We start from the raw sequence: 16973 nt of genomic DNA on the forward strand, positions 1-16973 counted from the left end.
AAAACACTCATATTAAAACTATCACTGCAAAGAGTTTCAGAAGATGCCCTGTTTGACATTATGTCTGATAAACCCAGGACAGCCAGTTCTTTCCTCCAGCTTTGGAACACATCGCTGATTCAGTTGAGCACCAGTTTGAAGCTGCTGGCTTGCATTTAGGGACCATGTTTTATGAAAAATACATCTTTAAATACTAGTACTAGACTCATACAATATTGTAAGATGTATAAAATATGATTGGCATGTGGAAACTGAGACCAACCAAATGATTATCAGATTCATGTATCCTGCATCCTGGTTATTAAGTAGAAGAGAAAAGCAAGTTAGAGAACCGTTGAAATTTCTTTCCTTCTCTCTTTCTCCTTCCTTTTTTTTTTGCCAAGTGAATAAAGTTGAATTTTGCTTGAGTTGTTCTACAATACCACTGTACTCTGGATTTCTCCTCTACTTTACCGCCACTTAAGGCCCTTTCCCAGCTCATTCACCCCTAGAAGTCTTCACAAAAGGCCCCTGTAAACCCAGGCCACATGTTTTTGCAGTGCTCTCTTTCTAAAGAACACGGCGGCAGCACCCAGGCTCCCAGCAGTGATTCTCAAACTTCTCCACCAGCACTCTGCCCTGGCAGAGGTCCAGTGAATTAAGTATTCTCAGGATCCCAGGAGCGTATCTTGGTGTGGTGAAATTTTTTTAAAGTCTTGTGTCACAATCATGTTTCTGTTTTTATGTAAAACTGTTATAGATGAATTGCCATATGGATGCTGCTTGAATGTGCCATGTTTATCTGTTTCATTTGCATACACTCTGGTGGCCTAATAAGAAGTACAAGTCCTTAAGAGATTAAATCTAGTCTTAAGCAGGGTTCACAGATTCATTTCTGGCCTTTGCCTTACTTTTGAGTTTCCTCTTTAACCATGCTGCTTCTCACATTTGAAGATCTAATGGTGTAGTTATACATGAAATGCCTCGAATATATTGAATTTAAGACATGGTGCCTTTGTACCTGTCTTCGTTCATTCATTTCATTATTTTTGAGCACCTGTTATGTGCGTGGTATTACTCTAGGTACTAGAATACTATATAGCAGTGGGCAAGACCAAGTCCTGGCCTTCCTGAAGCTTACATTCTAATGGGAGAAGATGATGACAAACAAATTTAAGATATAAAGAAAAGGAAAGCATGATAAGGTGATAAAGAGTGAAGAACGGGGTCTGTTGGTCTGACAAGGTTCTGTAAGAAGGCGATACTTAAGTAACAACCTGATGAAGTGTGAGAGCAAGCTGTGTTATTATTAGAGGGAAGAGGGCTCAAGGCAAAGAGAATAGCATGTGCGAAGGCCCTGAGGTAGGAGTATGTTGGAATGTTCACAGAATAGCAGGAAGCTCACTGTGGCTAAGAGTAAACAAAAAGAAAATGAATGGGAGATGAAATTGGAGAGATGAGTAGAGGCAGAGTGTGCAGGGCCCTGGGCCCATGATACGAACTTTTCTTTTGCCTTGAATACTTTTCCCTTCCATCTGTAACTTTTGGGTGAGGTTGGGATTAATTTTAATTTTTTTCACATGCTAGCTTATTGCCCCTCTTTACTCTTCTCCACTGATTTGAAATGCCATTTTATCATATATTAATTATATATGTGTGCTTATATAAATTTATCAACTAACTGTCTTCCATTGGTTTGCTTCTTGCACATGTACCTTACTGTTACTGTGTGCTAATTATTGTACCTTTATACCAGGCATCAGCAAACTATAGCCCAAGGGCCAAATTTGGCCTACTACCTAGTTTGTATAAAGTTTCATTGGAACACACCAAACTCATTTGTTAACATATTATTGATGGCTGCTTTTGAGCTATGATGGCAAAGTAGTTGCAACAGAGATGTATGGCCCACAAAGCCTAAAATAGTTAGGATCTGGTCCTCCAGAGAGTGTACCCACCTTGGCTTTGTACTGTGCATTGATATCTGGTAGGGCAGGTTCTTCCTCATTCTTCTTCAAACAATTTCTTGGTAAGTCTAACATGCTTGTTCCTTCTAATGAACTTTAGAATTAATCGGCCTGACTCCTTTCCTTTTCGCTACCTTGTTTATTTTTTTGTGGGTGGGGATCTGGGAGGCAGGGAGAATAGGAATTTGATTGTATGTATGTATGTATATATGTATTTATCTATCCATTTATTTATTTATTTATTATTAAGATATCATTGATATACACTCTTTTAAAGGTTTCACAAGAAAAACAATGTGGTTATTACATTCACCATTATTATCGAGTCCCCCCTATACCCCATTGTAGTCACTGTCCATCAGTATAGTAAGTTGCCACAGAGTCACTATTTGCCTTCTCTGTGCTACACTATCTTCCCCATGATCCCCCCCACACCATGTGTGCCAATTATAATACCCCTCAATCCCCTTCTCCCTCCCTCCCCACCCACCCTCCCACACCCCTCCCCTTTGGTAACCACTAGTCCCTTCTTGGAGTCTGAGTCTGCTGCTATTTTGTTCCTTCAGTTTTGCTTCGTTGTTATACTCCACAAATGAGGGAAATCATTTGGTATTTGTCTTTTTCTGCCTGATTTATTTCACTGAGCATAATACCCTCTAGCTCCATCCATGTTGTTGCAAATGGTAGGATTTGTTTCTTTCTTATGGCTGAATAGTATTCCATTGTGTATATGTACCACATCTTCTTTATCCATTCATCTACTGATGGACACTTAGGATACTTCCATAAGAATTTGATTGTATTTAATTTGTAGTTTAGTAAAGGGAGAAGTGATTACTTTACAATACTGGATCTTTTCATTCCAGGAATATAATACCTCTACATTTATGAGTTCCAGTAAACTTTCATTGTTTCTTCACTTATATGTTACACATTTGTTTATTCCTCAATATATTATTTCTTTTTGTTGCTATTATAACCGAGATTCTCTCCCAGCTATTATGGTATAAAGGAAAGGATTGATTTTTATGTATTTAAATTGTTTCTGGCTCTCTTATGGATGTAAACTGCTATTAGGACTGTTAATTTTTAAATGTGATTCTTTTGGCTGATGGTAATTGTCTGAACTTACTGATAATTTTTCATTCCTGATACTTAAGTCTCTCTCTGTATTGTGAAACTCTATACTTAGGGTAGTTTGGGGGAATGGATTTAGATCCACTCAATGGCATTTTTAAAAAAAATATTATGTAGGTCATAGCAAATAGTGATTCCTCCCACCACCCAAAAGAAACCCATATACCCAGGCAATATTTGTTGCTAGTTTTAAGAATACCTAGAAGATAATTTCACCAAGCAGGCTCTCTCTGCCTTTTTGCAGAAGTGTTTGCTGCTTTTTAATACAAGATGTAGGGTTTGCATGTCAAACCCAGCCACTGCTTTACTGTGGAGAGCCATTTGATCATGGAATAAAGTTGACTTAACCTAGCGTTTATCCTTTGGAATTGAAATATGAGCAGAAGGAGAATTTTATGAATCAGTTAGTGCTTTCCTAAATATGTTTTCTGTAAAGCATTTGATCTTTACCCTTAACATCTATTCCTTAAGGATATGAAATCTATTTTAGATTTCAAGGTCTATTACTTGCCCTGAGCACTGAACAGATGAACCATAAATTGAATATGTGTTAACCTTTGTGGATTTGTCTCTTAATGCTATTTTTTTCTTTTTTCCCTGAGTTTGTGCCTGCTCCTTAGCTCCTTCTTACCTTGGTGAAACTAAAAAAAAATGATTCATGTTGCCAGTTTCCTTTTCTTTTTCCTTTTTTGGTGAAGTGATGGTTCTGTGGTGATGGTAGTAAACATTGGGTATAGAAATGGAGAATTGCTGACATATGTTATATGATTTGTAAACTAAGCCTTCTTGTTCTCCTTGCCTATAACATGAAACTTCTTATATAGAACCTGGTCTTAAATGCTCCTGTATATTTTTCCTACCAAGTTCAGAGTATCTCCAGCCATCATGAACATGAGTTGGTAGTGTATGATTATAGCAGTGCCACCATATGCTGTAGAGATATATCAGGCATGTGGCGCACAGGGAGCTCCAATTCTGGTGTGTTTGACATAGGGCTTGACTTGAACCGATGGAAACGAGAGACCATTTTAGATGGCTCTGTGTTGTAGGAAATGGTATACAAGAATATAGTGATAATTGATATCTTTTATTGAGTTTTTTATTGTGGGCCAGTCATTGTAATAAATGTGTGCTACATGTAGGCATTGTAATCTCATTTTGCAGATGAGGACGTTGAGATTTTAGGTTAAATAACTGTTAATGCTGAGCTGTGAGACTCCAGAGAGAAGTTATAAAGCACAGTGGTATTTTGGCAGGAACTTGGTGTGTGTGTGTGTGTGTGTGTGTGTGTGTGTAGAAGCATTTAGCAATTTAAATTCCTTTAAATTCTCCTATGCAAATTTTAACAGTTGAATTAACATCAAGGTGGTGAAAAAAGTATTTCATGGGGCTTCTGGAGACCTCATTGTTTGAAAGATTTTTGGAAAGCACCTTTCTCTCTTCTCTCCTGTGTGGCCTCAGTGAAAAAAACGTTAAATTTTTTCAGTTTTTTTTTTGTTTCTTGAGAGGGCCCAAGAGCTTAATTCAAGATTTGATTCAAGATGATAATGGAATGTATCTTTTTTTTTTTAACTGTGAAAATACAAAAAAGGGGGCTTATGGCTTGGTACTAGGTTTGAGGGGGTGGGGTGGGTGGCTTATATTTTGAGTTCCTCAAAATCTCTTGTGTATCAGGAGAGGTCTGTCACTTTGCTTTAGAGACCCCCATCCATGTTTATTAAATATGAACGTAAGTAAGTGAAATGCTTTTATAAACCTTTTATGTGCAGTTGCACTAATGAAGGTGCAAGATTCTGTGCCATATCATGTCATCATTTACCTTAGGTATGGCTAAGCCATTGAGATTCCAAACAACATTTGTCCATAGTTGATGCTCATTTAGAGCCTGAGGCCCTGCTCTGGTTGTCCCTCAGCCAAAAACTTTAGTTCTTTGGACCTGTCTCAATGGCTGTGACTGTGGTGTCAAGTCCATTGGCTGCCATCAGGTGGGTCAGAGCAGTACACATGTACATGTACCTGTGTGGTTAGCTGCTCTGGACAAAGCAGGTGAATGACAGAGGTTCTACTGTCTGCCGGCCTCTCTGCTCTGCAGGCCAGCCCAGAACTGGATTCCTGGCACGATTCAGAAAAGAAAGTAGAGCTTTCTAAATACTGGCAGGGAAGTTAGCTTACTTTCCAGATTTGGAGTAGCATCCCAGAGCCCAGCCCCAGCACAAACAGCGTGCATTGTATCGTCAGCCTTTAGTCTGTTCTTTGTATCTGATAAATGTCCCAGATAAAATATGTCAGTGATGGGTGACTTTTTTCTTTTTTTATCAGAATGGCATACCTAACTTGTAGAGTTATAGTATCATTTCAAGGTTACTGTCAGACTAGACTTTCCTAACCTTTATGATAATAAAGAAAAGAAACTAATGTAAATCTTGCTGTTTTATGAGAATACTTTTGTTGGTGCTTATTCAAACATGACTCTAGACTTTTAACTGATATTTGCATAGCCTAATATGTGTGCAAGTATACTTATTTTATAAAACAATTTGAAATTAGACATTCAGCAGCCTAACAGTTTAGTAACTTAAAGCTTTATGTTGTGCGGGATTCTATGATGGAGCAACTAATTTGTCTTGTGTGTATGATTCAGTGTGTAATTCTGAAATTATTAGAGATGATACATGGGTATATTCTTTGATTTGGACATGCTGTCTCTGAGTATGACTGTGCTGCTGTGTTTCTGGCTCTGTGATACAGTTCACTGTGGCAGTGTGGTAACTACGGACCCCATCCTGGGGCCCCGGCCACTGAGCCACCGAGCTAGAAACTCAGTTCTTGGATTTGTGTGTGTTAGTTTACACACACAAGGAGGGGGAGGGACTTAGGTTCAGTTTTTGCCCTTTCTATGGCATAAAAGTCAACAAAATAAATATTTTGTAAGAAATGCCAAATGGTTGAGATGATTTTCTATGATTTTCTTGCTGGGAACTTGATATTGTACTAGTACTTCTGGAGAAGAAAGTAAACATGTTTCATTTGAGATCTGTCTTACATTTGTGTGACTTGTTTAACTAGCTAACATTATTGATATTTTTCTCAAGATCAGGTTAATTGCTCGTAGGATTTTACAAGTAAGCTGTATTTGTTTTACCTTACAATTCAAAAGAAAATTTCATGAACTTTAACACTTGGTTCGTAATTTATTGTCAGACTTTATTTCTAGGAGATAGGTCAGTAGTTTCATGTTGTATTTTACTTAATAAGTGTCAAATTAATGGAGATAGTATTCAGTTGTATCAGAACATTTCTCTATCATCCCTTCTGAGCTTTCCTTTTTACAGTGTGGGAAATAAATGACATTGAATTTTCCCCTTTTTCTTTTAAAGACTTTCAACTGAACTCTCATCTATCAACACTGGCAAATATTCATAAGATCTACCACACCCTTAATAAGCTAGTAAGTCAATCTTTTAAAGACAAACCTACCAACTGTTTAAAGTAGTTCTTTTAAGTGTATCTGATAAAAATTTAGATTGCAGATACTAAGATACCCCGTGTTTATGAAAACACTGAATTTTAAAACTTGCTGTATGGTATGTAATTTCTTTGTAATAACGAACATATTTCTTGCAGAACCTAACAGAAGACGTTGGCCAAGACGATCACCCAACAGGTATCTGTAAATGCTTATACTACTTAACTTTAAGTAAGGTCCTAATATAAAGTTATGAAGGAGAACACTAGCTGAGAATGCTCCGTGTTGTAATATACTCCATTAACAAGTTGTTACTTGGAGGAGGGTATTTTCAGGGTGTATGAAGGAAGGCCGCCGTATTACAGCTCTCTCCCAGTAAGAAATCTGTTCCTGGGCCTTGGTTTATGACAGTACTGCAGTCTCTTGAAAGAGGCTGAGGATTCTCCCTAGTGGTTTCAAGGTACTGTATTTTAGTTCATACTAAAAGTTACTATAGTAAAGCAATTTGAAAGTTATTTCATAAATGTGTGTTAAATTGAGATGAAAAACAATTTAATAAGTAGGTAAGTGAGTGTGTGTGTACTGTGTAGATCTTGGGGATTTATGAATGGGAAAATTGAAACTTGATTATTGTGGTTCTCAAACTTTAGCTTGTATTATAATCACCCGGGGAGGGCTTGTTAAAACAGATTGCTAGGTTCCTCCCCCAGGGTTTCTGATGCTAAGATTTGGGGTTTGCATTTCTAACAAACTCCCTTATGGTGTTGATGCAGCTGCTCTGGAGACCACACTTTCAGAATCACTTCTCTAAACTATTGATAATCATAAAATTCAGAAACTTGCACTTGATCTATAGTTACTAAAACTTGCAGTAAAAATTATTAAAGTATGTATTACTTTTTTTGAAAATTACCACAGTAATGTATGAATACATGCTTGTTGGAGATTTTTGAATAGTACAAAAGTAAATGAAGTAAAAAGTGATAGTCCTCCTTCATGTTTCCTAGTCTGGCCTTCCCACAGCACGCCATTTAATCTTTGTTCCTTCACACATATTTAGGCATGCCTATATTTTTATAGTATGGTTTTTTATTTAGCATCTATGAGATCATATTATACTGTACATACACGTAGGTACATACTATACCACATCTTTCTTTTTTCATTTAATGGTATATCTTGGAGGTTGTTGGTATTTAGAACTCTCCCCATTCTTCTCTCCAAATTGGTTCAGAATCAATTGAAAATTAGGAACAAGATGGAGGTTGAAGTGACAATTGTGATGGAAAACACAGCTTAAATGTGTGGCCAGAATACAGAGGCTTTTCAGTGTTCCACCTGAATTAGATAGTCTTCCACCCAGTCCCTGCCACAACTAGGTAAGCACAGGCTGGCACTGGCACTGTGCCCCAGCCTCCCCTTAGGATAGCCGAGAGTCTGAGCTGCTGACATTTATAAAGCACTTTCATGTTTTAATTAAATGTCTACACAATTTTCTAGTTCATGGATATGTCATAATATATTGTCCAGACTCCTATTGATATACATTTAGGTGTGATTAAATTTTAGCTAGTACCAGTAATGTTGAAATAAAATTTTCAGGGCCAATTTTAATAAGAAAGCAAGCTAATTACTCTCCTATTTTGGACCAATGTCTTGGTGGGCTTTAGGATTTTTTAGCTTAAGAGTTAGTGTAGTTTTGATTTTTAAAACTGAATTTTGTGTTTGTAAAGCCTTTAGGTTGTCTCTCCCTTAGCTGAGGCTCTAAATTCTGAATCTTGTACCTTATGCAGTTAACTTTGAACTTGGGATTTAAATGAATATTGTTACTATAGTAATTTCACATCTAAACATTTAATCCTACATGTGGCAGTTTAATAACCTTAAGCTGTAATTAAGGAAAACAAAAGTGGGAAGTGTATTTGGCCTTGTGCCTCCTCTTTCACCCATGGGGACAGTGGGTCTGTCTGACGCTGGGTGTGTAACAGGCTGGGGCAGGGCCCGCTGCCTGAAAGGTGCCAGTGAGTGCCAGCTGCATTAGCGATTCTCGGAACAATCCAGTCCATTCCATTAACATTGCCTGTTTGGTTGTGGCATCACTTGGGATTATCAGACTTGACAGATTATACTTTAAAAATTAACATAAAATCTGTAACATTTGGAAATCTGAGAAAGTTAATCACTATAGTGCTTCTTGGAATCTTTTGACCCAACAGTAGTGGAGCTGTGTCTGTTAACAAACTGTGTACAGAAAGGCCAAACCTGAGTGCAGAAGAGGCCAGCATCTTCCTGTTCTGTGTCCTCTAATACATGTTTTGGTGCCTCAATCTTCCTTTCACACACACAAAAAGAGAGATTGTTAATATTGGAGAAGTAGACCAAAATAGAGAATGCAGGGAGTGAATATTAAAAAACCAAACAGAGAGGATAAAAACAACTAAGTGGAGAAGAAGATCATAGATGTTGTCAGTCAGTGTTATTTAGAGAAAGGAAAGGAGACTGTTATGGTCTTAAACATAGTAGGATGCATTTAGACACTGACAGTTTCGCTCAGGGAAGCAAGTAGTTCAATGATCTGTTCAAGAAAATGAAATGAAATACTAGGTACTGGTAAGATGTCTTAAAATGCAATCTATATATCAACTTAAATTACTGTGTCTTTGTGACATTGCTCAGTGAAAAGTGAGGTGAAACAGCTATATAAAAAGTTGAAGTGGCAGATGAACCATGTAAAATGTTACTAAGTTAAAACAAGGTTATAGTACAACAAAGTCAGTAAAATGAAAAATTAGTGAGATTCTTTTGTATTGGAACATGCATTTAAAGTAAGTTCAGAAAAGTCAGAAATTCTCTATAGCTCTCCTGTTTGGGGATGATTAGAAACTGGGCACACGATTTAATGTGTCCTACCGGAAGTGAATCCTGAACAGGACTTCTTTTTCTTGAGTCCCACAAGGAAAAAGATTATAAAACAAACAGTGAAGCACATACTTACATACCACTTATTAAGAATAACATGCTTAGTTATCATCAAAACAACAATATGGAGAGACACTAAAAGGCCTGTGGTCTCATCTAGATGAACTTAAGTTAACTCTTTAAAATGGATTTTCTGGGACCAAATATTAGAATGAATATGTTGGAAAATGATGGCAGTGGTTCTAATTGTTTAATATGGAAAGAATGGCTATATTTATTGACTACCTGAGTTATTTGAAAATACAGTCAGTTAATAGAATATGCCATTTGTTCTCTTTAAACACTGAACCAAAAAGAAATGAACCTGAACTCAAATCATAACTTTTGGAACAGACACTTCTCCAAAGAAGAAATTCAAATGGCCAACAGGCACATGAAAAGATGCTCCACATCGCTAGTCATCAGAGAAATGCAAATTAAAACCACAATGAGATATCACCTCACACCAGTTAGGTTGGCCAACATAGAAAAGACTAGGAACAACAAATGCTGGTGAAGTTGCGGAGAAAGGGGAACCCTCATACACTGCTGGTGGGAATGTAAACTAGTTCAACCATTGTGGAAAGCAATATGGAGGTTCCTCAAAAAACTCAAAATAGAAATACCATTTGACCCAGGAATTCCACTCCTAGGAATTTACCCTAAGAATGCAGAAGCCCAGTATGAGAAAGACATATGCACCCCTATGTTTATCGCAGCACTATTTACAGTAGCCAAGAAATGGAAGCAACCTAAGTGTCCATCAGTAGATGAATGGATAAAGAAGATGTGGTACATATACACAATGAAATACTATTCAGCCATAAAAAAGAAACAAATCCTACCATTTGCAACAACATGGATGGAGCTAGAGGGTATTATGCTCAGTGAAATAAGTCAGGCAGAGAAAGACAAATACCAAATGATTTCCCTCATTTGTGGAGTATAACAACGAAGCAAAACTGAAGGAACAAAATAGCAGCAGACTCACAAGACTCCAAGAAGGGACTAGTGGTTACCAAAGGGGAGGTAGGGGGGAGGGTTGGTAGGGAGGGAGGGAGAAGGGGATTGTGGGGCATCATGATTGGTGCACATGGTATGTGTGGGGTCACGGGGAAGACAGTGTAGCTCAGAGAAGAGAAACAGGAACTCTGTGGCATCTTAGTACACTGATGGACAGTGACTGCAATGGGGTATGAGGGGCACTCGATAATAATGGTGAGTGTAATAACTACATTGTTTTTCTTGTGAAACCTTCATAAGAGTGTATATCAATGATACCTTAATAAAAAAAAAAATTCTGACCACAAAAAAAAATCATAACTTTTGGGTAAAAAATCAAACAATTTTTATTGCCTTCCTAAGGATCATATAAACACCCCAGCATCAAGAAAGATCTTGTAATGATGGGATCACTGGGAGGGTTGATTTCAAATTCAACTGTTCATCAAATGTAGAAGTGTTTAGATTGAACACCAGAGTATCAAGCAAGATAACGTTAAGGATCATGGATTATAGTGTGAGATTACTGGTTGAGATTATCTTCCTCCTTTGCCTTCTCCTTTATTAGTACCATAAAAAGGCTTTTATTTTTCTTTCATATGTACCTGCCAAACAGCTGTAGGGCTGAGGAGATCAGCATTTTCTTCTGGGTTCTGCAAACACTGGTGGAAGGGAGAGGTCACTGCCAAGCCAGATACTCAGAAGCAATCTATGATCAGTACCAAATTAGAAATCTTTTCTTTCCATACACACATCGAAGGAGGGAGAAGCATGCCTTGAGTGGACAGACTATTACTTCTGAGCAGTGTGGCAGGCTTTCCAGCTAGGCAGGCATACTTTCTCATTCCACATGCTCCACTCCAAGGCTTTCATGGACAAGAATGAATCTTTTTCTTGTATTTTGGCAGTCTGCAAAAACTGGGTCCCTCTCCAGCTCCTTGGGCTATTTGTATGCTCCAGTGTTGTTCGTAAACCACCGTGTCATGGGAGGAAGAGTAGGGACGGGGGTAGGGGCTCCCTCTGGCACTTGCTCTTCCAGCTCTTGCTGTGGTTGTGTGGAGTGCGAGATGGGTAGGCCTTATTTCTTGTGTCTCTGAAGAACCTTCTACTCCCATCCTTGGAAGGACAGTGTCTGTTTGGGCCCCTGAGAAAGGTCTTTTTATCCTTGTTTAAGTCTGCTTCTGTGCTAAAGGAGCGAGTCGGATCATCGATCTCCTGCGAGTCCACTATCTGGACACAAGCTTCTTCGGATTTTAGTCCTGGTTTATAACAGAATAGGTGCTTGGGCTGGTATGTTCCTGAAGCATGGAGCCCTGGTAACCCAGCACAATGGTGGAAGCCTAACTGGGAAGTAGGATTTAGGTTCATTGATCCTTGCTTTTACCAGGGTTGTGACTGTTAGTTACTGACAGGTCTCTGTGCCTTCAGAGCATGTTTCTAGAAAGAGCTGTCCACATTCACTGTACTCACTCCCTCACCTCTCACCCTGCCCAGCCTGTTGCAATCCAGCCTCCCCCTCACCAGCCCCTTGCGGCTGAATTTCAGTGCTTAGCCCAGTGTATACCTTCATTCCTTTCCTGAGCTGACCTCTTGCATAGTTGACCACTCCCTGCTTGAAATACTCCCTCCTCCTTTGGCCTCTAGGACATCAAGCTCTACTAGGTTTTCTTCCTGCCTGAGTTTTTACCTTCTTTTCCCAGCTCCTTAAATATCCATACTCCCCAGGGCTCTGCCCTCAGTCTCTGCTTTTAGGGCCCAGGAGAGGTGGCAGTAATAGTGGCTGAGCTCAGGTTTTGCTTCTGGGCTGCTTGGGTTCCATCACTGACTTCACCTTCTGCTTTCCAGCTGTTACTTAATCTCTCTGCATCAACTTCTTCATTTGTAAAAACAGGGATGCTGACATATGTATATCACAGGGTTGTGAGGATTCAGTGAGCGCTGAGGCCCAGCCAGAGCACTGTCTGCACATCTCCATTATGATGCTTTATGTCCCCCACATCTGTCCACATACGGTGCTCTGCATCCATGCACTTACTGCATGGATGTTTTCCCCTCATAAAACCCCTGAGCGGTACATATCAACAGCTCTCATTCTTCAGAAGATGAGCCAGAATAGTGGTTGACTAAGCTACATAGGTGAAAAGCTGGAACTCATTCACTGAATGTAGGTCATTCAAATCCCAGCTCCCCTATGCTCTCTCTTGTCCCTGTTATTCACTGAGAGCCCAGGGCTGCTTTCCAAGAGGTCCAGAATCCACCACTTGACACTTCTGAGACCTTGGAAAGTCACTCGAATGGCTGAACCTTAATTTTTCCCATCTGTCAAGTAGAGATAATTACCTCTGTCCTGCCTGTCATTCAGAGTTATTGTGAGAATCAAATGACATGATGTATCTGATAGCACTTGTGCCAAGATGGAATATTTTAATTACCTATAATTTTTGTCATTTTAAAAAATAATGGTTTGAGACAGTCTGAAGCAAGACTGTCTGGGTTTGAATTCCAGTTTTGCCACTTAACCTAACCTGTCTTGGCTTCCATTTTCACATCTGTGTAGGCAATAATGATGGTTCTTTTTCATAAGCTTGTTATGAAGTTAAGTTAATACATTAAGAGCAGGGCTTAACAGTAAGGTCTCAGTAAGCATTCCATGTTGTTTTTGTCTATTGTTACTACGTTTTAATTTCTTTTACCCCTTGAAAGTTATGCTTCTGAAAAACCTGACTGAAAGTAGCAGAAAAACACTGAAAATTAATATGGAAATTTTATTCAAGGTTATGTTAGGCTTTTTGCCCCCAAAATCCAAATTTTTTAAAAAAATCAGATATTCATTGAAGCTTAAGAGTTCGGACTGATATACTTACATGTGTTTTAGATTCAAGGTTGCTAGTTGAACTGCATAGCAGCATAATTCCTTTTCAAGGAGCACTGACACATAAAAGAAGCAGAAAGCTTGGATGATTTATATTAGTATTTTTGGAGAGTAATTGGAGTTGTGATAACTTCCATTTCTGGTATGGTTTGGGGAGGAAAGTATTTTTGTGGCATTGCAAGGTTTCTTTCTTGACTCTTAACATTTTCTCATAGAGGAACTGAAAACTATTTTTTGTCCTTATAGCATTTATAGATAACATCTAAACCTTTTACAACACAAGCCATGTTAGTTTTTCATCTGGTGGTGACATTGTCTGGAAGTGTTGTGATGGGTCATATTTAATGTGGCGCTCTTGCCTCTGTTTCATAGGGAGTCTGCGATCTTGCAGTTCTTCAGACTGCTTTAGTAAAGTGATGCCACCAAGGAAAAAGAGAAGACCTGCCTCTGGAGATGACTTATCTGCCAAGAAAAGCAGACATGATAGGTACGTCACAGAGACAGCAGATCAAAGTTGATGACATCTGTGTCGGAGAGGCACATTTCTACCTAATCCAGTGTGGGTCTTCTAAGGACACACAGATGCCAACTGAAATATGGTTTTGGTTCTGCCAGGCAAACTTTCAAACTGTAATTACTTCATGGTACTTATGTTATTTTTGGTTTATAAAGCAAATACAAATTGGGTGATTTGAATTCTTAGAAATTAAAGTTTTATCTTAGTTCATTGACCCACCAAAACTGGTGTAGAGTTTCTTTCTTTCCTTTTAAGGGCTTGCTGTCTGTGCCTGTTGAGGACCTGAGGATTGGTATGTATCTCTTCTTTAAGAGGGTCTCACTCACTAAATACTACCACAGGAATCCCATAATTGCCTTTTGCAAGGGACCTGGGCTGCATGGCTGGAGAGCATTGCCTGTACTGAATGCTCTAAGCCTGCCTGCAACATTGGCCAAGTTGAGTTTGATTCTCAGAAGAATGAGAATTTGTTAGAAACTGTGAAAAATAAGACTGTTCAAACCTCTTTTCTTTCAGACAATTTTGGTGACTTAATTTTGGTAACTTAGAAGGTTTGTTAGACTTATTTTAAGCATCTTTGCTGTTTTACCCTGATTTTCACGAGTCCCTTTTTTCTTCTTTACTCTTCCTTGCTTTCTCAGTCTTCCTCTGTTCCGGCTCCATAGGTCACTTCACTAATGGGCCTGAATGTTCATGTCTATGAATCCAAGGGATTAGATGAGATTTTTCTGTTTCTTGCTGTGGTAGTTAATATACTACAGCTCAGTTGGAGGGATAGAGAGATGAACTCTGAAAATGTGAAAATACAGTCTCTGTTCATATCCCAATGAGTAGAAAATATTACCTAAAAGGAGATAGCAGTGACTTTAGAAGCTGATTGCCAAGCAGTGTTTAGACCAGTGATTTTCAGCTTTACGAAGCCAGGTTACTTGATCCTTCTTTCGTGGTAGTGATGGTTGGTGTCAGGGGATGTGAACTTCTGATAATCACATAGTGTTCTGTGACTGCATATATCACAGGCTGTTTTTCAGCACAGTCGAATAGAATTTAGTATGAGAAACCCAGCTTAAAAACTGGCAGTTGAGTTGTGGAAGGTACTCCTACTGATAGCACTTCAGTGGACATCTGGGGAATAGGGATCCATAGCATTATCAGAGCTTCATTCCTGGTCTGTTTTAGAAAATAACTTTACTTACAAACCATAACATTCATCCATTTTTAAGTGCACGATCAGTTGTTTTACTAAGTTGTTAGTATTGTGCAGCTGCCACTATAAATCACTTTTAGAAGCTCTCCATCACCCCAGTTGGAGTCCTGTTGCCCATTCACAGTCACTCCCTGTTCCCATGTCCAGCCCCCACAACCACAAATCCACTTCCTGTCTCTAAAGATTTGCCTTTTTTGGACGTTTTGTGGAAACATCAAAATGACCTTTTTGCGTCTCTCTTCTTTCACTTAGCATATGTTTTTGAGGTTCATCTGTGTAATAGTGTGTATGAGTATTTTGTTTCTTTTGAAGATTTGCTGAGTAGTATTCGTTGTCCTTTTTAATGTAAAGTATTTTTAAGCAATGCAAACATTATAGCATCATATACAAGTCTTCAGGTTATTGATCAGTTACAGACTTGGAGCTGAGATAGGAGTGTTCAGATCAGACCCAGGATTGGAGCAAATCTGTTTGAACCCTTGGCCAGTATAGTTTGTTTCCAGGTAGTGTGGCTACCTTTTGTAGAAGAAATACAAAACTGGTGGTTTGCAGTTTTAATATCTTAATACCTAATAACCATGTGTTTTGTTTCTTTTTTGGTATTAAAACCCAGAATCTCTATTCAGAGGTATGTATAGATATTCTGGTAATTATCTAGATCATGAATAAATAATAAAAAATAATTGTATATGTGTTTTATATCATATACCATGTAAATTTAAATTCGTAGTGTTTTATTCATAAATGTTTATTTATGAATTCATTTATTCCTAAATGTTTCTATATATAACTAGACGATTTATATATAAGTAAGAGATTTTTTTAAAAGTATATACTCATAATTTTTCTATCAGAATCACTAAAGATGCTGCCTTCTGTCTCCTCCCCAAGTAGGGACTAGCTTGGCTCTCAGCCCCAGGTCGTCATGAAGTAAGGAAGTCCTGCCAAAGGCCACAGTGCTGCGGGAGGAGGCCCCTGTGCTCCCTGGTTCAGCTCTCCAGCTCACGCTGGATGTTTGCACAGCACAAGGCAGTTAGGAGAGAATACAGAAGCCAGGGTTGCTCTCTAATACTATTTTAGGGTGTTTTCCTGGAGCCTTGGACATAATTTAACGTTTTTATTTGCTTAATGTTCGCTTGAGTTGCCTACTAATGACAGGTCCTCCTTAGACTGCTCTGTGCCCACCCTGACTCCCAAGACACAGAAGTCAGGGGAATTCAATGCAGAGACATAAGTGGATTCTAGGGTCATTGATTGAAGAGAATGTCTTAGGCATTTTTTGCTGTATTTCACCATCATTCTGTGTTTAGTTCTGCCTGGTAAGGTAGAAGGGAATATATCAACTACCTGTTCCATTCAGTACTTACTGATTATTTGTTAATCAGAGAAAAACCTGTATTAATTGTTTACCATTTAATTCTATACTGGGTGTGATCGGGTAAGACTTGTAAAAGTGGAAGCTTCCAAATATAGGAAGTAAAATGTTTAAAATATACTTGAAATATTGTTGAATAGATGTCTGGTTTGGGTAAAAGAATAAAAACTATCTGCTACTTAAAAGAAACTCTATATCTTTAACTTAAAATGCCTTTCTCAATTTCTAGCATGTATAGAAAATATGATTCAACTAGAATAAAGACTGAAGAAGAATCCTTTTCAAGTAAGAGATGCTTAGAGTGGTTCTATGAATATGCAGGTAGGTAATCATTTATGTCATCTGAGACTGATCCATATGGAATAAGGATTACCTTAGAGGAGATGAAAGAATTAAAAAAATGTGTGCTTTTCAAATTTGGTGTGTGTGTGTGTGTGTGTGTGTGTGTGTGTGTGTGTCTTTGTGTTTTTCTCCCTGTTTGAGGGAGGGAATG

The 16973-nt window shown here is 38.4% G+C and overlaps 1 protein-coding gene across 4 annotated transcripts in view; it reads left to right on the top strand.

The window, feature by feature from the left end:
• Positions 1-16973, top strand: part of DCUN1D4 (defective in cullin neddylation 1 domain containing 4) — a 65927-nt gene that overhangs the window by 14270 nt on the left and 34684 nt on the right. For 3 of the 4 annotated variants that reach the window (XM_036892519.2, XM_036892522.2, XM_036892521.2), the window contains exons 2-5: positions 6461-6531; positions 6708-6747; positions 13754-13868; positions 16710-16801. In XM_036892519.2, coding sequence (XP_036748414.1) covers positions 6461-6531; positions 6708-6747; positions 13754-13868; positions 16710-16801 — 318 coding nt within the window. The remainder of the gene's footprint in view (positions 1-6460; positions 6532-6707; positions 6748-13753; positions 13869-16709; positions 16802-16973) is intronic. The other variant, XM_036892520.2, reaches the window with a different exon arrangement.

This window comes from Manis pentadactyla, chromosome 5 (assembly GCF_030020395.1).
Source record: "Manis pentadactyla isolate mManPen7 chromosome 5, mManPen7.hap1, whole genome shotgun sequence".
NCBI lineage: Eukaryota > Metazoa > Chordata > Mammalia > Pholidota > Manidae > Manis > Manis pentadactyla.